At 59.1% G+C, this 22,334-nt stretch overlaps 2 protein-coding genes across 8 annotated transcripts; one reads left to right on the forward strand and one right to left on the reverse strand.

The window, feature by feature from the left end:
• Positions 1 to 4,500: 4,500 nt before the first annotated feature.
• On the forward strand, positions 4,501 to 10,335 carry DNAJB2 (DnaJ heat shock protein family (Hsp40) member B2). Of its 4 annotated transcripts, XM_071562683.1 has the most exons (10): positions 4,693 to 4,834; positions 5,713 to 5,801; positions 6,992 to 7,101; positions 7,518 to 7,571; positions 7,721 to 7,837; positions 8,011 to 8,100; positions 8,223 to 8,328; positions 8,463 to 8,533; positions 8,774 to 8,995; positions 9,937 to 10,335. In XM_071562683.1, the coding sequence occupies exons 2-10, from the start codon at positions 5,737 to 5,739 to the stop codon at positions 9,945 to 9,947; spliced, it is 846 nt and encodes a 281-aa protein (XP_071418784.1). In that variant the 5' UTR covers positions 4,693 to 4,834; positions 5,713 to 5,736; the 3' UTR covers positions 9,948 to 10,335. The 4 variants fall into 4 exon arrangements, with proteins under 4 accessions (XP_071418783.1, XP_071418784.1, XP_071418781.1 ...); XM_071562682.1 differs by lacking the exons at positions 4,693 to 4,834; positions 9,937 to 10,335 and adding an exon at positions 4,501 to 4,522 and having other exon boundaries at positions 8,774 to 9,930; XM_071562680.1 differs by lacking the exon at positions 9,937 to 10,335 and having other exon boundaries at positions 8,774 to 9,930.
• Positions 10,336 to 10,500: 165 nt separating this feature from the next.
• On the reverse strand, positions 10,501 to 22,231 carry PTPRN (protein tyrosine phosphatase receptor type N). 4 transcript variants are annotated; one of them, XM_071562062.1, is made up of 23 exons: positions 22,069 to 22,230; positions 20,361 to 20,411; positions 20,069 to 20,182; positions 19,708 to 19,813; positions 19,376 to 19,574; positions 18,894 to 19,050; positions 18,568 to 18,684; positions 18,362 to 18,441; positions 18,000 to 18,286; positions 17,453 to 17,539; positions 17,217 to 17,296; positions 16,931 to 16,995; positions 14,341 to 14,553; positions 14,003 to 14,212; positions 13,766 to 13,913; positions 13,531 to 13,604; positions 13,168 to 13,245; positions 12,915 to 13,034; positions 12,640 to 12,806; positions 11,519 to 11,572; positions 11,338 to 11,402; positions 11,172 to 11,245; positions 10,501 to 11,086 (listed from the first exon to the last, which is right to left on the reverse strand). In XM_071562062.1, the coding sequence occupies exons 1-23, from the start codon at positions 22,166 to 22,168 to the stop codon at positions 11,015 to 11,017; spliced, it is 2,718 nt and encodes a 905-aa protein (XP_071418163.1). In that variant the 5' UTR covers positions 22,169 to 22,230; the 3' UTR covers positions 10,501 to 11,014. The 4 variants fall into 4 exon arrangements, with proteins under 4 accessions (XP_071418163.1, XP_071418161.1, XP_071418159.1 ...); XM_071562060.1 differs by having other exon boundaries at positions 18,407 to 18,441; positions 18,894 to 19,215; XM_071562058.1 differs by having other exon boundaries at positions 18,894 to 19,215.
• Between the last annotated feature and the right edge of the window lie 103 nt (positions 22,232 to 22,334).

Genomic DNA, 22,334 nt, shown 5'->3' on the forward strand with positions numbered 1-22,334 from the left:
GAGCAAATTTTGCTGCAATGTAGCCTTTTAATCAGGCAATTCTAAACCATCCCCTGAGAGTTAATTGTCCTCTTCACTACCTGCTACCCCAACAAACAGCATTATCCCAAATTTTTCTTAGTAAACATTTCTTATCAGTGTGGGACTTGCACCTACCCCTGGGGATCCCCTCTGCAAAGGCTCTCAGTAGTATAGCTCCTGGCCAGCAAACACACCTTTTCTATTGATGCCTCTGGTGCAATGCAGGAATATAAACAGGCTGGCTTGGCATGCTGAGATAAATATTCAGGGGCAACACAAAAAGTAGACCTGAAAAGATGATCATCAGCAGCTGTGAACTTCCTTCTTTTGTGGACAGGGAAAATCAATTGTTCCATTCCTCTTTGTAGCAATATCGTGGTTTATGCAAATGCTGTTACTATTATCTCCTGGCAGCTTCCAAGTAAGGATGTCATACCAGCAGACTTGATCTGAATCAGCCAGACATGTACTCATGTTGAAGGTGCCAATAAGTCTGCATTGCAATACCTACCTTCCCTGAGACAATGCTATCAGTACTAAATGCATTTTTCAGCATTCAATTCTCTCCTGATAGAATCAAAATTAATTTTTCTGTTATTTTTTATGATATTATCAGTAATTTAGAGTTTTCTGGATCAACTAGTTTATTTTCTTAATGACCAGAGCAATTTCTGGTTTTCAGTCCTTTGGAATTACCCTAGTTGTCCTAGCCCTGTTAAAAATTGCTATCAGCAGCTCAATAAGACCTCCAGTTACCTCCATTAATGCTCTCAGTGTGGGCCTGATGAATTGAAAATGTTGATTTTAGCAGATCATGCTTTACATGCTGGATGTTGATGGCATCCAAACTGCAGCCTTATCTGTTGCATCCACAGCACTGGTTGCACTGGTATTTAGGCACTGAGGGCTATGGAAAACACCAGAAAGCTGCTTACTGGCATTCTTTTGTGCTTTTTCTTGTTTTCTTCTGATGAAAATGCATTTACTTTATCTCTCTTTTAAATTGTCCCTGCTTGGTTTGTTTTTTTGCCTTTGAGCCATGCCTAGTAGGAAGGTAATGGGCCAAAGTTGGGCATGTAGTTGGAGGGTATGATAAGGACTAGACAGCCTGTGATCCCAGTCCTATCAGGCAATGCAGAAAATCCTGGTCAAGCCAGATGGACATGAGGGAGTTGGTTCTTGGAAGTGTATGGGCATGGATGTGTTGGTGTGAGTGAGAAAATCATGTTTTGGTTCACAACAAAATTCCTTCCTGTCCAGTGTCAGACACAGATTTTGCTCCCCTCTGTCGCTGAAGGGCTCCCTAGCATTTGGAGGGCATGTGTGGTATCAGTCTTTTCCTTCCTCTCTAGTCCCATGGGATATGATCCAGACCATGAAGCCCTCAGACTCGCAACATGCGGATTTGGGCTGTCCTGCTTTTGTGAACCACAGAGTTATCCAGCCCACCCTGTAACCAACCATATGCCAAGGATGAGGGTGAAATCCTGCTGCTGTGAGGCTCAGCTGCTCCCTCAGCCCATGGGTCTGCTTATCATGAATAACCTTTAGTCATGGGCATCTGCCATCCCTGCCAGCCTCTGAGTCTGTTGATTTAAAATCTGCAAGCACCTCGGTTTTGCTTGGGTTTTGGCTGGAACAGCACCTCCACTGCCAATGCAGGCAAGCAGTCCTGCAAGGCAGAGCCTGGAATGTGCAGCCTCGGTCTCTCACATTGCTAAATTTGGCCCAAAGTCATTGCCGTGCTTGAACAAAAGTCACCCTGAGTTTGCTGTTTCTCACTTCTGTCCTGCTATGCAAACTAAAAGCAGCTGCATGACTTTGCCTCCCTGAATGTTCCCCAGTGTCTAGAAGGTACAATTCTAGAAAAGCCAGCTGGGATGAGAACAAAGTGGATTAGAAAGAGATGGGTAGATGGCTGAGAGCATGGCCATCGAGACAAACACTAGTAGGAGCATCAAGAACATGAAAGTGTGAAGAAATTGACTGTGCAGGGGTGTTTGCATGACATAGCAGGACTGAGAGTAAAAGAACAAATGTGGATTTTAAAAAGGGGTGCCCTGCTCAAGGAAGTCCTCATCAGCCTCCTCCACTTGGGGATCCCCACCCTGGTGCAGCCCTTTCGGGGTGAACAAACCCTGGAGCTCCCACTGTCCCCCTTTCTGAGGGCTGCACTGCCCCTGTGGCCCTGCCCAGAGATGGGGACTGTGGCCACTGCTGTTGTCTGTCCTGAGAGCAGGCAGACAGAGGAAGACAATACCGAAATGGCACCCAGGAGCCTGTCTTGCTTTGCTCAACCCCTTCTCATTCCATCCCACTGGCTCTGGCTCCTGTTCCTTTCCTGTTGCATCTCCACTGCAAGGAACGGGCAGCTTCCCTTGGGGAGTGAGATGAGGAAGTGAGCCAACGGCATGTGAAGAGGGGAGCACTGGGCACACGACTTGTTGAGCACTTCAGAGCTCAAAAATTGCCAAGCATACAATTTTGCAGTACATAATTGCCAGTTTTGACGAGGCTGTGAAAGGGTTGTGTTTTCCTGGAAAATCGAAAGCTGAAATGTTGTGCAGTGCTGAAAAAATAAAATCTCTTAATTTATGGTTTGCATAATAATATGGCACGGGTTTATGATGCAATTCTGCTGGCTTCCTAAGAGATTGGGTAAACCAGGGTAAAAAAATTTGGTCCATTGGGGTCCTGCTTTGCTCACCCAAAACCTCTTTTGTCAGAAAGTCTCAAGAGTATTTCATGAGCACTTTTGAGACTGGAGAGCTGAAAACAAGCTTGCAACACAGTGATTACCAGAATTTGTAAAGAAATAAGGGTATTCTTGAGATGCACTCAAGATGCATGTGCTGGGTTCAAAGCTTGTGTGAGCCAGGCTGGCAGGTTGGTGCATCAGGACTTCAGACAGACCCAGGAGGAAAAGGCAAGCAAAAGAGGGCAGGGTGCTGCGGCTGCAGGAGTACGCTATGTGTGAGGCACTAGTGGGTGACGGGCTGCTTCTCTGTGACTGCTGCCAGGTGTGAGTAGGAGAGTGACCGTGGCAGCTGTGGGGCAAGGTGTGGTTGGCACCACATCCTCTATCCTGCCAGCACTGCAGTGGGCTACTGCCCAACTCTGCATCACTATGGACATTAGGGAGGTGTCAGTCCTTCTCACTCCATATGCTGATCTCAAGGCTGAGGGAAACCTTTGCCGTGAAGGCATCAGCAATGTGTTTCCCTAGCTCCAGAGTCCTGGCCAGCATGTGGATGCCTCTCCTTTCCCAGCACAGAGGCCTCCCCGCCAGTGGCATACACAGAGTGGGCTGAGACCTGTCAGGTCTGGGGCTTCCTTGTCTCCAGATCAGCTGCAGAAGCCAGGGAAAGGAAAGCAAGGTGACAAGGCTCAGCTAAGTCGTGGTGGCATCTCCTCACCTTCCCAGCAGCAGGATGGGGTTCCTGTGAAGCAGCCTGTGGCTCCATCTAGTGCCCATGCCAGCCGTGCACCCATTGCTGGGCAGATGGGCCAAATCAGAGACTCTGGTAGGCGGTGAGGGCACCCTGGCCAGAGGCAACTCCTCAGGGAGCCCACTCCCTGCTCCTGGGTAGGCAGGTATAGGAGGACAGTGCTGCAATGGCGTCCGGGAAAAAAATTCCCAGTGGCAGGTAATACTCCAAGTCATTGCTCAAGGAAATCATCAAATGCTGTCTAATGGCAGGGGACAGGTCTCCCATCCCCTGGAGAGGGAAATGCCCTTGGCACAGGAGATGATGACCTTGGCATTTCATACACTCCAGTGCTCTCCCAGGCCCATAGCTCATGGCTTGGGAAGGCTTGTCTCAGGGATGACTGCCCAGAACTGGTCTCTGAGGAGTGCTGGGAACGTCGTGTCTCGATACCCAGGCCTTCTCATCCTGCCAGGCTTCCCAGCTAGGGATTTATGAGAGTTGAGAAAGATACCCTGGCTGTGGTGCTGAGGTGGCAGGGGGTTCAAAAGGCCACTTTGCAGAGAGATCGTACTCCCTCCTTCTCCCAGACAGCAAGAGGGAATCTTTGATCACCGTGGGCAGGACACATTCACGGCTGCAGGTGCGTGTCCCCAGACTACCCAAGACCCTAAGGATGGGTGAGTACCGGCCCTCTGCAGCGGCTGCCCGGGCTAGGGCCATACAGAGCAAAAGTCCACAAAGCTCTTCCTGGTGTGTCTGGCTCCGCTTCTTCGGGTGCCTGGGCACTCTGGTGCTCGGGGTGCCTGCTGGTTCCAGCTGCCGGTGCAGCAGTGCCAGGTGGCCCAGGTTGCTGGCAGAGGCTCGCGCCCACCAGTCTGGCAGGCTGCACCCCGTCACGTCCCCCGCCCCGTCAAACCGCTGAGTCACCCCAGCTGTCCCCCCAGCCGTCTCCTCCTTCCCGGCAGGACCGGCCGGGCAGCTGACTCGGCGGGGAGCCAGGGGCGCGCGGCGCCGGGGCGGCGGCCGTGCCCCGGTGCGAGGCGCGGACGGCACAGGGACAAGAGACCCAGGTCAGTGCCACCCCGCACCGCAACCTGCCAGCGCTGCCCGGGCGCACCCGCGGCCCCTGGGCTGGGGCCAGAGCCGAGGCCGGGGCCGGGCGGGTAGCGCAGCGGCCGCACTGCGCGCTCCGACGCGCCTCCCCGTGACGCCGCCTGTCCGGACGCCGGGGCCGTGACGTCAGCCGCCGCCGTTGGCCGCGGCCCGCGCCCGTCACGCAGCGGCGCCGCCTCCAGGCCCTCGGCGGCCCGGGCGCGGGGAACGCACGACGCCGGCCGCGGGCGGCCCGGGGCGGGCGGGGAGAGCTCCGCTGCGGCGCTCAGGTGGGCACTGGGGCGGGACGTGACGTGACGTGACGTGGCGTGACGCGGGGAGCGGGGCGCAAGGGGGCACCGGGCAGAGGGGGCACCGGCGGAACGCGGCGCACGGGGGGAGCGGGGCCGGTGCGGTCCCTTCCATGCTGCCGCACCCGCACCTGCCGGTGCCCCAGATCCGCTGGCTGCAGCCTAGGGCCGCCCGCTGGTGGCGGCGGGGCGGGGTGCAGAAACTTCCAGCAGCAGCGAGTGGCCCCGGGAGCGCCGTGTTTACGGCCGGGGCGGGGGGCGGTCCCAGTGTCGCCGCGCTGGTGCCGGTGCTGCGCTAGTGCCGCCCTCCCGGCTCCTGGGTCGCAGATCGGGGCGAGTACCAGGGGTGGGACGGTACCGCGGGGCCGGGGCGGAGCTGGAGCGGCCGCATCCTGTTCCTGTGTCCCACCTAGCGCATGTCGGCCGCTGGAAGTGTCCCGGTGTGCCCGGGTACGGGGAGGGTCCGCGCTGAGCCCTTAATCCGCTCCAGGCACTAAGCACCTTAGCGGACTGCGCCGTCCCGCTGTCCCCCCCTCCCTGCGCCGGGACTGAACCCCGCGGGGGCAGCGGGTGGGGACCGGCAGCGGGGAACCCTGTTCCCTTGCCTGGGAAAGTTGGGGTGACGCCGGCGGGACGGCCGTGCGGCAGAAGCAGCAAGGAGTCCCCTCGGCTGGGACTGTGAGTACTCCGAGATGGCCAAGGTGTGGGCAGGGTGCTGGGGAGCTGGACGTGGGGTGGCACTGAGCTGCCCTTGGGCTGGCTGGTACGCTGAAGCGGGCAGGCAGTCCACCTGTTCCACATCCAGGACTGCCAGGATGTGCTCTTGGACCCCTGACTTTGCCTTCCCTGCCCTGCAGTGACCCCGTGGGACAGTTCACGTCATGGTGGACTACTACGAAGCCCTGGGGGTGAGCCGCAACGCCACAGCGGAGGACATCAAGAAGGCGTAAGTGCATGACAGGGTGTCCCCGCCCACTGGGAAGAGGCCCCCAAGCCACCCCCCCCCCCCCCCCCCCCCCCACTTGATGCCAGCTAGGCGGGGCCTCCCTGCAGGGCCAGTGGGGACAGGGCCCAGCTCTAGAGGTGACAATTCAGCCTTTGTTTCCTTTGTGTTGTGGCCAGAGCGAGGCTGGGCTTCCCTGCTGCGTAAAGGCATCTCTTGGTGGGGTTTGGTCCCTTTGTCCCCGCTGTCAGCCCCCGGCTGAAGCTGGAGGGGTGTCTCACTGGTGTTCAGAGGTTCTCCTCTCTCTCTGCAGGAGGGTGTGGGGATGGCAGAGGGATGGGGCACGGGGACTCTGTTGGTGTCAGGGTCGGCAGACTGATGCTCACAGGGTGAGGAGCAACCTGTCCCCTGGTAGGAACATGGGCCCTGTGGGCAGGTCAGTGCTGTGCCCCAGGCACTGCTGGGGAAACTTGGAGGCCAGCAGAGCCTCCTGAGCCTCTGCAACTCCTGCCTGGCAACCTGCCAAGGTCCTGCTGCTCTCAGTGGGGTGAGGCATCACCTGAGGGGAATGTCAGCAGATTGCTGGCTTGCCAGTGAGGGACAGAGGTCCATGTTGTGGGGCTTCCTGTGAGTGGGTGAGAAGAGCTGGGCAGCCTGGGGTAACCCTTCAGAGGCTAGGAAAGGGCTGCTGGTGCTCTCCTGGCCCCAGGAGGCCCACAGCAACCCCTGATCCATGCACGCTCATGGCGGAGCCCGAGAAGGCTCCAGAACAAACTTGTGAGCATTGTCCAGAGCCATCAGCAGGGGTGGCTGAGGTGGGCAAAGGCTGCACCACTGTGGTCACGCTGCAATTCTGGGGTCATTTCTGTTTTGTTTGTTCTTTTACTCAGTGTGTAGGTGTGTGTATGCATAAATACAAATTATCTATCTATGCATCTATGTAAGTATCTGTGTATCTATCTATCTATCTATCTATCTATCTATCTATCTATCTATCTATCTATAATATATATTTCCTTGAGGAGTCAGAACCAGTCCAGGAATGTTCTGTTCGGTGCCTGAGGCTGTAGGGCACTGGGTGAAGGAGGGCTGGGGTGCCCCCGCCCTCAGGGTGGAAGGTGTTGGCTCAGACAGGGTTTGCTGTCCCAGGAGCCTGAGAGCTACTGTGTCCCCATCACTGCCCCTCTGTGCAGGTACAGGAAGGCTGCACTGAAATGGCACCCAGATAAAAACCCGGACAACAAGGAGTATGCTGAGCAGAGGTTCAAGGAGATTGCCGAGGCATATGAAGTGCTGTCAGACAGTAAGAGGCCATGGTGATGTCTCGTGTGTGTGTGTGTTCTTGCACTTGGGGCTGCTTGTCCTTAGGTGTCTTGCTGCTGAGCTCATGCAGGTTGCATCCCTGGATGTCCCCAGGAGGCAGTGGGTCCCTGAAGCTTTACCACATAGCTTGTGGGACTTAGTTACTTCCCCACACATCCCCTGAAACAGCTCTTGGGATGCTGGCCTCCACAATGGCATCTCCCCAGCAGAGCTGAGGCTTGTGTGTCCTTGCCCAGTGCTCTTTGGGTTTGGGTGCAGTGCTGATGTGGCAGGGGCTTGCACCACCCATCTCCTCTTGCTCCCTGCTGTTCTGCACTTCCCTTAGTCGGGAGAAGTGTTGATGCTCCTGCCACTGCCTGGCAGCTGGCTTCCCTGCAGCCCCCTTTCTTCTTCCAGAGCAGAAGCGTGATGTATATGACCGCTATGGCAAAGATGGACTCATGGGAGCAGGTGAGTGGGTGAGTAGGGCCATGGGAGTTAGCGCAGCTCTTGATGCATCCCAGTCTGAAGACCCAGTGTGGGTTGGTGCCACCAGGGCTCCCTTCAGGGGAGTTCTCACCCAGGGCTCCACTTAACTCTGGTCCTCTTCCCTCTTGCAGGACCAGGGGGCTCCAGGGCCAATGCTGGGGCCCCTGAATTCACCTTCACCTTCCGCAGTGCTCATGACGTCTTCCGGGAGTTCTTTGGTGGGCGAGACCCCTTCGCTGAATTTTTTGGTGTGTGTGGAGCAAGGGGATTGGCTCTGAGGCATCTCTCTAGGCCAGGGGCAGTCACTGGGCTTGGGGACAGAGCTCACAGCTGGCCCCAGTAGGGGGTTCCCACATCAGTGCCCTGCTCCTGGCTCACTATGCTGCAAGGGTAATGCTGTTGGTGGCATCCTGCCTTTCAGATGAGGTGCTTCCCTTCTCTGAGCTGCGAAGACCTGGCTCCCGACACCATGGGGGAGGGCACTTCTTTTCCCCCTTCCCAGGATCCTCAGGTATCATACACTCCCATTCCTCCCAGTATGGGAGTCCTGGAACACTATGTTGCCTTCTGCAGGGTCTGTCCCCTACCTTGTGCCCCCCACCCTGGCACCAACTTTGTCACTCCCTTCTCCAGATTTCTTCGCCTCATCCTTCAGCTCTGGCACAGATGCAGGGCTGGGCTTCCGCTCCGTCTCCACCTCCACCACCTTCGTTAATGGCAGGCGCATCACCACCAAGAGGTGAGGGCGGTGCTGGCCCACCTTGCCCTCACAGACTACCTTCCATTGGTGGGCCCTTGACCCTGCAGCCTCCTGCTGTGGTGCTCTGGCTACATGGCCTTTGACTGTCCATCCATCTCTCTATTTGTCTGCAGGATTATTGAGAATGGGCGGGAGCGAGTGGAAGTGGAGGAGGATGGGGAGCTGAAGTCAATCCACATCGATGGTGAGAAGAAGCACTGCAGACTGACTTGCTGGGGTCTGCACCCTATCCCTTTGGGGACCCCTCCCCTCCTTTGAGATGTCTGGGAGGTCCTGCACTTATTTTTGGACTGAACCCAGTTGGTCCTGATTTGGAGCTCTGCTCTGAAGGATTGGTGGGGTGGGTAGGAGTTGCCAGGGTTCCATACCAGCTCTGAGAAGCTGGAGGGAATGAGTCTCTCAACCCCTACCATGGTCCCCACAGGCGTCCCTGATGACATGGCGCTGGGGTTGGAGCTGAGCCGACGAGAGCAGCAAGCCTTTCCCAGGCCGCGGCCCCCCTCTCACCCACCGCCAGCCCCACACCAGCCCTCAAGCTCCTCACCCATCTGCCTCTACACGGACAGCGAGGATGAGGATGAGGACTTGCAGCTGGCCATGGCCTACAGCCTCTCTGAGATGGAAGCTGCGGGGCACCACCAAGCAGGTGGGCACAGCCCTGGCTCCCTGCCAGCACTGGGGGGCAGCCACAGCACCCCATCCTCCAGCTGCAGAGCCCACGGCCCCCAGGGGAGGCCAGAGCAGGAGCCACTGGGGGCCAGCAGCTCTCCTACAGTGGGGAATGAAGCTGCCCCTAGAGTGAAGCTGTGGCACTGCCCCCTGCTCTGAGCATGGTGTTGGGGTTGTGCCCCTCTCTGTGGGGTAGGGAGAGGAAAGGGAGGGGTGGTGTCCTACTGCCTGGAACTTGGCTCCTGCCTACTTCAGCAAGGGAGGGGGTCTTCCATCCTCTACCTCCTTGCTCAGGTGAGTGGGCGGCTGGTAGCACTCCAAGGTTGGGGGCTTCCAGACTTGGAGGTAGTGGCTTGAAAAGGGGCCCTGTTGGAGTGGTCCCAGGAAGAGGGTCCGCTCCCTGCCCTGGTTCCTGGAAGCATAGTGCGCCCACAGTCAGGCATGCCCAGGCTCTGCCTGCTGCTGTCTCGCTGCCTGCCCTTTAGATGGGCAGGGTCTCCAGCCAGTGCCTCTCTGGCTTCTGTCTGCCCCTGCCCAGGCCAGGGGCAGTACTGGGTTGGGCTCTCCCTCCTTGCAAGAAGGCATGCACAAAAGGCCTCTGCTTGGTGCCTGGTGTCTGTCTCTTCCCTCTGAATGCTGTCACTCCTGCCTGTACTCCCTTGTCCTTTGTCTCATTGCAGACTCAGCCTGGTCACGCCCTTCCCTATTCCTTGCACACCCTCCAGGGCACTTTACCTCCTTGCTTTCCACAGCAGCAGTGGTTCTCCGTGATGCTCCACCCTCTCCATTGTCCATGGTTCTGCCTTGGCTCTCCTGCTCCTCTTCCTGGGACCTTTCTCCATCCCTGCCCCTCCCCAGCCCTGGGCCGAGGAGGGTTTCACAGGTGCTGTTGTGTCCCCCCTCCGCTTGTCTCCCCAGGTGTGTTCTGAGGCTGCTGCGCCCGGGGACCGCACACACCCACTCGCCCATGGAGGCTCTCCCAGCCAGGACTCCGCTTTCTCCCTGCACGGCCATCCCCTGCCACCCCCTTCCCCCAGCACCCTCTGGCTCCGTGGGACGCAGTTTGGGGGGCACAACAGGGCTTATGGCTGAGCAGTACCTGGGGCTGAGGGGAGATGCCCCAGGCACCATGAGATGGTGGGGAGAGTGGTGATGGGGGTTGCTGTAGATCAGAGTGCTGGGGGTGCTGGCAGGAGGCAGTGAGGAGCAGCATGGCTGGGCTCAGCCAGTAGGACTGGGCTCTGCCTCCCTCCTCGCTGTAGCCACCCCTCTCTAACCCCCTTCTGCTGACAGCTGTCAATAAACCTGTTTGCAGTAGCTTCTGCTGTGGGGTATCTCTGGGCTGGGGGTGCAGAGTTCCCCCCATCTTTGCCAGCAGGTTAGCTGTACTTGCTGGCAGCTGTGGAGTGCAGGGATGGAGACGGACAGACACGACATCTGCCTGTGCCACTCCAATACACACAATCAGAGACCAGGCCTGGCTGCAGCTGCGCAAACGTGACACGAGAACTTTATTCACCTCAAGATACAAAATTATATTTCTCTAGAAATTTATCAAGTGACAAGGCAGGGAGCACACAAAGGGGACATGGGACAGGGCCAGGCCCCCCTGCACCCCATGCTCCCCTCAGCTGTGGGGGACCCCTGCCAACTTCTGCCCCCATATTGGGGTACAGGGAGAGAACTAACACAGGACTGACAGGTTGGGGTGCAGGAGACCAGCCAGTTCCCAGCAGCACCATCTGTTCCCCTCCTCTGCAGGGCACAGGGGACACGAGCCCTGTCCCCTCTCTGGTGGCAGCAGGTGCAGTGGGGTTCCTGCACACAGAGGGCCTGAGGCTGATGTTCTTGGGGAGAGGGAAAGGGGGGCCTAGGGGCAGGGGCAACAGAGCCAGAAGCACAGACAGCATTTTACAGGGAGAGCAGCCCCACAGGCAGGACAAGGAGAGCACAAAGCAGGGGGCATGGGGACAGACAAGAGGAGGGCTCCTTGCCATCACTGTGGCAGTGCCTTCAGGATGGCATTCACTTCCTCGGCCACAGCCGTCAGCGCGAACTCAAACTGGTCCTGTGGGAACACAGCAGGCGGAATGAGCCCAGTCCCAGGGGCTATGCATGCTTATGGAGGGAGGAGATCCCCAGTTCGGGGGTACCTTAGTCTGCACCATGCCAGGCCGCTGGTCTCGGATGTGCTCCAGTGTAGCAGCTATGTCTATCTCCTTCACTCCTGGGGAAGAGGGGAAGACGGGCGGTTCACAGGCTAAGCTCATGGCTGTGTAGCTCCCAGACAGGGCAGAAGTGCTGCTTCCCTGCACCTACCTTTGGCCATTCGGTTCAGGACCATGTCGACAAGAATGTATGTCCCAGTCCGGCCTGCACCATCACTGCAAGACACAGATGCTTAGGCCAGGGGGACTGGCTCCAAGAACTGGTTCTGGGCAGCAGGTCCCAGCCCTGTGGCCACCCTCCAGCCCATATGCCCCTCCATCCCTTGCAGTACCTGCAGTGCACAATAATAGGGCAGGAGCGACCCCGGTAGCACTTATTCACCTTCCTGAAAAGGGAAGAGGGAAGAGGTCAGTGCCCTGCTGTGCCAGGGACAAGGCTGTGCTAGGGGATCTTCAATGTGCTGAGCAGGGCAGGGCAGTGGCACACCATGATGTGGCCCTGGGGGTCCGGCTCATGGCTCCTCCTGCCTCCACAGTGGTGCTGGGCATGGGATGGGGATCATGGGTGGAAAGTGGCCAGGCAGGGAGAGGAGCTCAGTCCCTTGGGTGCCCAGCCTGGAGAGGGGAACAGTGGCAGGACCCCCAAGGGAGCAGCTCTGGTCCGGAGGGGCACGATGCTGGGGACCAGGCCCTGGTGGGGCTCCTGGCATGCTCCATGCAGCAGGCACGGCTGCCAACGATCACTTTTGTGACTATGCAACTGGAGTCAGATTACTAGCTGCAAATCACAAAAATGACGCCGGCAGCTGCGAGAGAAAGACAGAGACAGATAGAGAGAATGTGAGTGGGTCTGAAAGGAGGGTAACATGATCAGAGATCCCCTGCTGCCCTAAGCTGGGACCCTGGTCCCACACAGCCTAAGGACAGTGAGCAGCCTGCCTCTGGCAAGAGCCCACCATCACCCAGGGACCTAAAGGAGGCATGCCTGCAAATATCCTGGGAGCTGTCCTGGCCCTACAGCCCTTGCCCTGGGCTAGCTGGGGATCCACCACTGGTTGTAGGGCATTGGGAGAAATGAGTCACAGCTGTTTAAGGCTGGCTCTGCGGGTTTCTTCTTGCACTCATGGGTGGGGAGAGCGCCAGGCAGTGCTGTCTGTCATGCTATCTCTAGGGAAGAGCACTTTCCCACCCTCCCCATGAAAGCTGGAGAGCTCTGGCATCCCCCGCTGGAGGTTTCTTGCCCACCAAGCTCTCTTGAGCCTCATCCCAAGCTGGCCAGAACTTGAATCTTCTGTTCCCTCTCATGCACAGCAGCTCCTTGTGCCCACATTTGGTCCATGCCATGGCCCTGACCCTTACCACACCGTCAGCAATTTCCTTGCCCATCAGTTTCCTGCATTTGGGACCACCGCTGGCTCCATGGGGGCTGGCAGGGCACCCCATGGGCGCTCACCTGCGGAAGTCGAGGAGGGGCCGGGTGGTGGTGGGAATGCCCTCGGCTGGCCAGCTGAGGAAGTGGAACTGCGTCAGAGTGCGGGTCTCCTGCGACTGCACGTTCTTCAGGTAGAAGCTGCGCACCAGGAAATCCTCGCACCAGATGTGCTCTGACACCAGGTTCACCTGCCCGAGAGAGGCATCTGGTGGGCGCCAGTGCTGGGAAAAGGTACTTCACTTGGCGAGGCAGGGACTAGACAATGCTCCTTGCCCCAGGCTACCCACCACACTTGCCTCGTAGATGTGGTAGAGAGAGGAGCCTTCATCTGGCCAGTAGCGGTCACACTGCTTGACGCTGTCCTCAGCCAGAGGGCTCAGCATGACAATGACAGTGCAGCCGTGTTCCCACACCATCTGCAGGAAAGGCAAAGGGGTTGTCACTGCTGGGGGACAGCACAGGTGGGAGGGCAGTCAAGCTACTAGGACTCATCTGGTGGGCAGCACACGAAGGGGCCTCAATAGGCTGGCACAGGCAGATGACGCTCACCTGCCAGAAGTCAGCAATAGTGTGGGACAGTGGCCCCTGTGTGGCAATGTACGCTGGCATCCGTGGGTCATGCTCGATCTGGAGCAGAAAAGGAGGTGTCAGACTGCATGCTCATTGGCTAGGGTTGGTGACACTGAGAGAAGTGGCGAAATACTCCAGGGGTGATGGTAGGGCTTGGAGGAAGATTCAGGTGCAACAGCCAGAAGGGGAATGGGATTGAACCATGTCTGAGCAATGTGGCAGGCACAAGACTCATACCCATAGCCTTCGGGGACGTGAACTCAGTCTAGCTCTATCCCTGCGCAAAAGCCTCGCACATTAGGGAGTGGGGTGGTAGGGCAGGAGCCCCCAGTGACCACTCACAATCGGACTGGCATTGATGAAGTCACTGCGGGATGGGTTGCTCTCAGCTTTCAGTTTGATTCGCACATGATCATCTGGGGAAACATAGACCAGGAAAAGTGGTGAGTACCTAGGGGAGCTGTGAACAAGCCAATACTGCAACCAGCTGTGGCCCCAAGCATCCCCATGCCCCACACCCTGCTCTAGCCTTGGCCCTGGGAGCTGCTCCCTGCGGCAGAGCGGCTGGGATGCTCACATGGCACATAGTTGAGATTGCGGTTCTTCTTCAGGTTGGCTTCACTCTGGGCAATGGAGCAGATGCTGGGCTCAGCCTGGTAGGCACAGAGCGCCTGCCACTCCTTGGCCAGCCGGTCCCGGTTGCGGAGGTGGTCCTCCATATAGGCCTGAGGCAGAGGGGCAGGGGTCAGCCTAGCAGCAGGGCAACAGATGGGAGTCTGGGGAGGGAGGCTGCTACCCTGCCAGGCTGGCTCACCAGGATCATGTGTCCAGTGGAGATGTCCATGTTGGACTGGACGGGCTCTTCGCACCAGGAGGGTGTGCTGCTGTGGGAGCTGGGGCTGGGCTGAGGGGCGTCACTGAACTGAGATGAGATGCTGCTGACCCTTGAAGTCTCTGCTGGTGCCACTGGTGTCTCAGTGCGGCCAAAGAGAGACTTGGCAGCCATGTGCTGGCGGCACAGCTCCTGGGGAATCCCAGCAATAGCACTGTCCCTCAGCCACAATGCTGTCATACGGCAGCTCCATGTATTCTGAGCAATGCTGACACAGCAGTAGCATATCCTGCAGGATTCTGCAACCCACAGGGTCCTACCTGGTACTCAAAGGTGGTATCAGCAGCACCCTCTGGCCCCAGGGCAGCCAGGCGCTCTTTCTCCCGCTGCTTGGCATGGCGACGGAAGCAGAAAGCCGCAGCAACTGCGATGGCGATTCCTGCCACGCAGGCCAGTGCTATGAAGGTCAGCAGCACTGAGTGGAAGCTGTCCCCAAAGCGGGATGGGCGTGAGTAGGCAGCAGCCTCATTTCGCTGGGGGCAGATCCGAGCAAGGGTTAGTGGGGGGCACCTGCATGGGGCTGAGAGCCTATTCTGCTCCACTTTTGAGGTTTCTGGGGGTTAAAACAGGACAAGGGCTTCTTTGTCCTCTACCTGAGGGTGCAGATTCTCTCAGCACCCTCAGCTGGAGCAGAGCAGGTGTCACTAGGGTGCTGTGTGTCACTGGGGTGAGGCAGGGTACAACCACCTGCATGTCATATGGGGCACTGCTCACACTGGTGTCCCTGGGCCTTCAGGAGCCTGGCCGAGCCCAGGTAGCAGCGACATCTGCCCTCCAGCATGCAGGGTTGCTTCCTGAGGCAGCCCCAGGCTGAACTACCCCCTTCCAGATCAGTTAGTAGCCCCATGGAGCTTTGGTTCCATGACCTCTTTCTGCCCAGTTAGAGGTCAACAAGGGCTGAATTCAGTCCAAGGGTTTAATGGTGAGGGATGGGCCACTGCAGCACTGGGCGTGCTGCTCACAGGGCATTCCCCAAATGAGGCTGGCTCTCCTTTGCAGCCACTGCTCCACACAACAGGACATTGGGGGAGATGAAGGTAGCCAGATGTGCCAGCACTGTCAGAGGGCCGGTGCCATCCCAGTTGTAGTGGCTCGGAAACAAGTTCTGCCCATTGCCCTTGTCAGCTAGGACACAGAGCAACCTCTGCCACCTTTCAGGTAGTGTCTCTAGGGCTCCTTCCCTGTGGCTGGGGGAGACACCACAATCCATGCTGGAACAGGATGCTGCTCAGCCCTTGCTGGACAAGACCTTTTTGCCAGTGCCAAGACTGCCCAGGTCCTTGTCCCAGATCCTCTGGTGATCAGGATGCTTCTGGGACAGCACAGCGATGCTGGGGCATCAGCACTTCAAATACCCTGTGCCCAATGAGGTGCCAGAGCCCAACATTACCTCATTGCCACAGCCTCCCATTGGCTATGAGCCTGATGAGGTTACCGAGGGAACACTGCATCATTATCATCTACGTCATCATCTACATCATCATCATTGCCTGGGGATGTCCTCAGCCTAGGTGTTCCTGCTGCCTCCTGCCCCTCAGCTGCGTCAGCCCCAGTGTCTGTCTTCAGGGTCCAGCCAGTACTGCAGTGAGGGCACCCACCAGGGCCAGCACCTCCCAGCTCTCCTAGGCACCTAAGGAACAGCCCTGTAGCCCCTGGACATATCAGCAGAGCCAGGGTGGGCAGAAGGCCCTTGCCTCCCAAGGCCTGCCCAGGGCCTGCTGTCTCCTTGCCTCTTTAAATCACTTCTTCCCCAAATCTTGCACCAGTCTCATCAAATTCAGAGACAGGAGGGAATGAAGGAAGAGCGCAAGCTGGTCAGGACTGGGGAGGTCGATGTAGAAGAGGGCTTGCAGTGCTGCCTCAGACTCCTCTGAGATCCATCTCTGTCATCTGACATCTCTCCCAGTTTCTGCCACTTGCCACATGAAAAGGCATTGCCATAGTGATGCTCCACATATTGCTGATGGAGACAGGTGTCCAGGCCACCCTTACTCCATGGCCTCATCCTCCAAAGTTCCCCCTTTCTTCCTCCTTGCCCATAGCTATGGTCACAGGACAAGATGGTAGGAAATGGGGACCCCAGGCTGGGAATGTGCTACACCACTTCCCCTCCTCAGGCTGCAAACACGGGAGCCACACTTGGTCCCAGTCTCCAGTCCCTGTTCCCCTTCCAGGAGATTGTTCCCCAGAGGAGCATGGTGAGGGGGTATCCCTCTCTAAACAGATAGTTCCCATTCCACCTCTGCCTTCAGCTGCTTTGCCATTCTCTGAAGACATGATGGCATTTTGCCTACCTAGCTGTGGTCTTTGGGGTGCTTTGGGAACAGCCAATTGCTTGGGTGCCCAGGCCACAGTTAAGATGGGGTGTGCAGGGTGGAGGGAGGCAAGGGTGAGCATGAGCCCTGTGGGTTGCAGCCTGCAGTCCCCCAGTCTTGGGGGGGTAGAAAAAGCCTCTGGGAGTCCCTCTCAAATCACCTTCAAACCCTATGGAGCTTTTGTTTTGAAAAATGCTGAGAGCTGTGGGAGTACAGGCAGCTGGGCAGCATCACGCTGTTGGGCATCGGGGGACTGATGGACGGAGCAGTCCTGCTCCAGGCAATCCCAGATAACCTGAGTCTGTCTCCAGTACAGCATCCCTAACACTGCCCAGAGCCCTCTGTCCCTCAGCTGCCCCACAAACCTCACAGACCCACAGAGATGTTCCTCAGGTGTCCTACAGGGGATGAAGATCCCTGTGCCCAAGGGCCTGGGAACCATGTGCTTTGTGGCTTGTATCCAGTGGCAGCACCCCCACTGCCCCATCCCTGACCACCCCAGCCTGAAGGGACAGGCATGCTTGCGCCCTCCTACCTCTCCCACTCCTGTCTGAACAATCTTCAGGCCCAGCTCATGCTCCAGTTCTGCCTTCACTTGCTCTGTGGATGAGGAGAAGATGGTCAGAGAGGTACTTTCCCTCCACAGAAGCACTGCCCCCCGCTAAGAGACAAGGGAGAGCCCTGGAAGCTGTCCACCTAATACCAGCTCCCCCATTCAGGCGAAGGCATTGGAACGTATGGTGGGAGCCCTCTCTTCCCTGGGAAGGGGCAACTCACAACTGCAAGGGGAAGAGAGGAACAGGAGTAGTTGCTCAACTCACCAGTCTGGCCGGCCACATCTGTCAGTGAGAAGTTCTGAGGGTTCTGTCGGATGCGGAAGGTAAGTGCAGGACCCACAACGCTGCAGGGATAGGGGGTACACAGTGTGAGAACAGGAAGCACAGAACTCCTCCCTACCTCCATCACAGCCCAGTCCGTCCTGGTCCCCCAGCTGAGGGGGCTGAGGGGGCTCAGCCAAGGCTGAGACAGCAGCACTCTATGACCTCGCTCCTCTCACCTGATGTTGATGAAGCTGGTGGTGGAGAGGTGGAGGTGCTTGGCAAGGAGCTCCAGCAGCCGCACACCAGCAGCCAGCCCCAGGGGCCTATGGGGACAGTGTCAGGGTGAGGAGGGGGCAGTGGAGGTGAGGAGACAGTCCATGTTCCCCACAGTCAGGAATAGGGATGGGCAGGCTCAAGCAGTCCCAAGCATGCAGCGAGAGCTGTGCTGGCTGTTAGGGGTGTCAGGGTGGGCAGGAGGTAAGAGCGTGGGGATGTGTGGTGGCGCAAGTGAACTGACCCATGCCCTTGCACACACACTCCCAGCCTCCCATCCTGCAACAGTGAGCTCTGGCCTTGGTGTGGGCTGAGAAAGGAAGGCTTTGGGGTGGGACAGGGGCTGTGTGTAGAGAGGGGGCAGGGAGGACCTGACCCCACTGGAGATCCGACTCCACCAGAGACCCAAACAGGCTTGGCCAAACATGGAGGGTTGTGACAGCTGTTGGTGGGGAGATACAGACCCTTCGCACACACACAGACCACCTCAGCCTGACCTCCTGTTCTCACTTTTGGTCTGTGATGATGTAGCCATACTCGTCTGGTGGCCGCATGCCCTGCTGTGCCCCACTGTCCTTTGTCTCCGTGTAGCTTTTCTTCTCCACCACAATCTGCTTCCTGGGGCTGACTGCATCTCCATCATGTCCCTGCTGTAGCTCGGCCTGGGGAGCTGATGAGGATGCTACCCTGCCCTTTGGCCCATTCCCTGGGGAGCTGCTGGTTGGTATTTTGGGTGGCGGCACTGTGGAGGAAGGGGGCACTGGCTCCTCTCCATGCTGCATGTCCCCCTCTGTCACCTGAAGGGAGGGAAAGGGAGAAACTGGGACCTCTGAGAAGAGGCCTGGGGGACTACCTTCTTCCCACCATCCCACCTGTGGCGTGGCACCTCCTCCAGCACCACCTTGCTGTGAACCCACCCGTTTTGTTGTGGGCACTTCAGGGCCAGCAACACCTGGAAAGGAGAGAGATAGGTCCTGCAGCACCTGCCCCAAAAAAAAACACCCCCTACCCTGAAAGAGGGCATGCTGGCACCTGCCACTGCCAGTCCCTGCCTGCACCATCCCTTCACCCAGCTCACCAGAGCTCTGGAGTAGCAGAAGGAGGCTGGAGAGGCTGCTCAGTTGCTGTGGGCTCAGCTCTGGCAGACCTAGGCCATAGTTGGCCAGAAGGGAGACCAATCTCTTCAGGGCAGCATCTGCAAGAGGATGTAGCATAAAGCTGGATGCTCTCCATCCGTATGGAGACCAGGGGCCAGGGATGCAGCAGATGGGGCAGATGGGGGTCAGGGAAATATGCTGCCCCTGGGCATAAAGCCAAAGAGGAGAGAGAGTATGAGCCACAAGGAACATGGCTGTGGGTACAGGATACGGACAAGGGTTGTTGCCTGGCTGGAGAACAAGGTACCTGTCTGTGTAGAGAGTGGCTGAGCAGCCAGGAGTGCTGGTTGCTCCCTCTCCATGCTTTTGTAGTCACTGGGGAGTTGCAGGCTGTGCTGGAGCCTGGTGCTGGCAGGGTCTGAGCGGCTGGCTTTCTCTCTGGGTAGGGAAAGCATGCCCAAGTCCTGGAAGAGATGCCCCCCATCCATTCCTGGCTGCCCACCATAGGAGGGCACAGGGCCAGCCCCAAAAAGGGCCTGGGCAGGGACCCGGCCAAGCAGCGAGGAGGTCTCAGAGCTCTGCCTGGCTGAGTTGCTGGGGTGATGGTGAGCCCCATCCTGGTAGCCAAACTGCAACCAAAGCACATGGTCAACTTCCACAAGGTCCCTGTCACCACGTGGTGGAGGCAGAGGATACCCCAACACCAGCAGAAGGGTGCTGGGAGTGCAGCAGCCTCTTGCCAATCTCTACCTTTCTGCCCAGGAGAAGGGGGCTTACCCACCAGCTTACCTTGTGGTAGGAGTAGGGGTTGAGCAAAGCCTCCTCATAGCCCAACTGGGGTGGAGAAGGCAGCAGGAGGTGCTCTAGGTACCGCTGCACCAGTGGGGAAGGCAGAAGTGGTGGGGGCTGCCCCAGATGCTGAGCTGCTGGTAGACCCTGGTCTGGGGGTAATGGGGCTCGCCGAGGCTCCACACGGAGGGCCAGGAACCTCAGAGGCAAAGAGTGTTGGAGTGACTCATCTGGGTAAGGGGGAATTCCCTCCCCTAAACCCCACCTGGGGGACGAAGCCTTCACTGCGCTGCTGGGCTTTGCTCACAGGCTGGCAGCTGGCACTGCCTTACCTGTCCTTGGCCATCGGCTCCAGTGAGGGTGGCAGGCGGAGCCGAGGGATGCGCTCCATCTCGTGCGAGATCACATACTGGGTGATGCTGTCCTGCCATGAGAGTCCTGCCATGGGACGGGACTGTGAGACATGGAGGTGGCCTGGGAACCATGGTGTAAGTGTATGGGACACTGTTCTGATGTCCTGCCCTGTGTCCCATGGCCTGGGTTTTGCCCCACTCCTCCCAGGATCACCCTCCTCAGCCCACTCTGGCCCCTGGGCCAGCAGGACCTCAGACATCCCTAGAGCCACTAGGCAATGCTGCCTGTCACCCTTGCTCCATAGGGCCTCAGTGACTCCCTCCATGCTCCCCCATTCACCTTGTGCCATGAGATGCCGCAAGACATCCTGCAGGCGCTGGAGCACAGGAGAGGTGACCTGAAAGTAGGGTCTGTCCTGCACAGAGCCCACTTGGCACTGCCCAAACAGTCCATCTGCAAGAGAGGGGAGGCAGCATGTCCAGATGAACAAACACCCTGGGCTGAGGGTCTGCAGCCCCACCTTTCTTCTGCTATGTCCCCCTGAACTGCACCCTGACTTCCCCTGCAAGGCATCCCTCCACAGCCCCTTGGGAAGGGAGTTGGGATCCCTACACGCCTGATAACCACTTACCCTCCACGCACACTTCATGAGGGGAGCACAGCCTCCGGTCAAACAGGCAGCCTGGGACAGACAGACAGACAGACAGGCAAGCGAGTCAGCAAAGCACCCAAGGGATGCTCCAATGGGGTTTGCTTGTCACCAGCTGCTTGGGGACCCGCACCCTCCAAGAAAGCAGCACAGGGATTCAATGCAGTGATGGTGGGAGGGGACACAGCTTTGTAGTCAAGGCAGAGCCTCAATACCAGCCTTTTCTGCCCCTCAAAGCCAAGACAGGGGCTGTGTACAGAGTATACCTTTGGCTCTGGAGAGTGGGGAAGGCCTGGACTTTTTTGGGGTGCTGGCATTTAGGTAGGAAAAACTGAGGGGGTAGAGAGGTGCAAAACCACACCAGTCACCTTCCTACATGTGGTACTACGAGACAGGGATGCAACCCAGTGACACCAGGGACCCACTCTCCCTGTGAGGGGAACCCCAAAGCGTGGATGCAGTGGGGGTAATGGGTGGGAGGTGGTGTATGTGCCTTTTCATCCCCTTCGAGGGGCAGCACTTGGGCAGGGGGTGGCTTTCCCCTTCCTCTCCCCCCCACCCTCCCCCCGTCTCGGTCCAACACCGTCAGCAGCGAGACGGCAGCAGGCGATGACTCAGCCCCGGATGGCAAGGAAGGAACGAGAAAACAACCGGGGGGAGGGGAGGGAGGGGCCCGCCGAGCCCGTGGCAGGCGAAGGGGGCTACTGGGAATAGGGGTCCCCGAAATCCAGGCACTCGCGGGCCAGCGTCCCCCAGGGTGGGAGACGCGCAGGTGCGGGGCACAGGACCCCCGCTGCCAGGGGAGACCCCGGGGGCGGCGCGCGCGGGGGCCGGGCCGGGCCACCGAGGCCCGGCTGGCGCTGTCCGCGGTGCTGAAGCGGCGCACTGCTCTCCCGCCGGGACGGGCGGAGGACTCGGCCCCAGGGAGGCTCCCCCGAAGAGGACGGGGCTCGGCCGCAGCCGCCACAGCACCATCCCCGTCTACTCCCGGGGACCGGCCCCCGTGTTGCGGCCGGACCCGACTCGACCGTCCCGGCCGAAGGAGGACAAGGGGCTCAGTAGCCCCGGGAGCCTGGTAGTGAGTCAGCGGCCGCCGGGGCCGTGCCGTGCCGTGCCGTGCAGGGGGGCTCCAGGCCTGCTACCGGCAGCGAAACTCGGGTTCCCGAGAGTCGCAGGCAGGTGCCACGCGGCCCGACCTGCAGAAGAGCGGGTGCTCCGGTCCGGCCCGGGCCACGCTTAGCAGCGGAGGGCGTTTACGGGCCGGTGGGGTCCCGGAGGGAGACGCGCTCAGCGCCGCTGCCCTGGGCTCCCCGTCCCTGCGGCAGCCCCAGGCACCGGCTTTGCCCTGGGCATGATGAAGCACAGTTCTGCTCCCGTCCCGTCCCACCAGCTCTGGCGGGGCGGTAACTCTCCAGCCGGCGGGAGACCCCGGGACCAGCATCCCCACTAGCGCGGCAGCGCTGGGAGAGGAGCGCTCCCGGCGCCAGTGACGCACCTGCGGTGCTGGTCCCAGGCTGCCCTTTCCCGTTCTCCGCCGGGGATTGGGCGCGCCGTCGCGCGCCGTGACAGCATCTACGGCTGCGACGACCGCACCAGCCGCGGAGCCCCCTGCCCCGCCGCTCCCCGGAAAGCGCCCTCTGGCCCCCGCGCCGCCCGGGGCAAAGCCGCCCTGCGCGGGTCGCGGTCTCACCGTGCGCGGCGGCAGTGGCGGCGGAGGCGCCGTCCCGCAACTGCCCGCGGCCGGCCAGGAGGAGGAGGCAGAGAAGCGCCCGGAGGAGCCGCCGCCCCATGCTCCGCTCACGGCCGCACCATGGCGCACCCGCCGGCCGCGCCCCCGCCGCCGCCGCCAACCCGCGCCCCGCCGCGCCGCGCGCCCCGCCCGCCGTCGCCAAACAGCCAATGGCACCCGGTACTCTGCCGCCGCGACGCACCTCCCCCGCGCCGCAGCCAATCAGA

Source organism: Pithys albifrons, chromosome 8 (assembly GCF_047495875.1).
Source record: "Pithys albifrons albifrons isolate INPA30051 chromosome 8, PitAlb_v1, whole genome shotgun sequence".
Classification (NCBI taxonomy): Eukaryota; Metazoa; Chordata; class Aves; order Passeriformes; family Thamnophilidae; genus Pithys; species Pithys albifrons.

What these genes read in the sequence shown, in the direction of transcription:
- DNAJB2 (XM_071562682.1), top strand. Translation starts at nt 5,737, where the DNA reads ATGGTGGACTACTACGAAGCCCTGGGGGTGAGCCGCAACGCCACAGCG. An exon ending in CCCCTTCCCAGGATCCTCAG is followed by an intron (nt 8,101 to 8,222) that starts GTATCATACACT and finishes TCCCTTCTCCAG; the next exon opens with ATTTCTTCGCCTCATCCTTC. An exon ending in AGGCGCATCACCACCAAGAG is followed by an intron (nt 8,329 to 8,462) that starts GTGAGGGCGGTG and finishes ATTTGTCTGCAG; the next exon opens with GATTATTGAGAATGGGCGGG.
- PTPRN (XM_071562058.1), bottom strand. Translation starts at nt 22,168, where the DNA reads ATGGGGCGGCGGCTCCTCCGGGCGCTTCTCTGCCTCCTCCTCCTGGCC. An exon ending in TCATGAAGTGTGCGTGGAGG is followed by an intron (nt 20,183 to 20,360) that starts GTAAGTGGTTAT and finishes CCTCTCTTGCAG; the next exon opens with ATGGACTGTTTGGGCAGTGC. An exon ending in CCTATTATTGTGCACTGCAG is followed by an intron (nt 11,403 to 11,518) that starts GTACTGCAAGGG and finishes TGTGTCTTGCAG; the next exon opens with TGATGGTGCAGGCCGGACTG.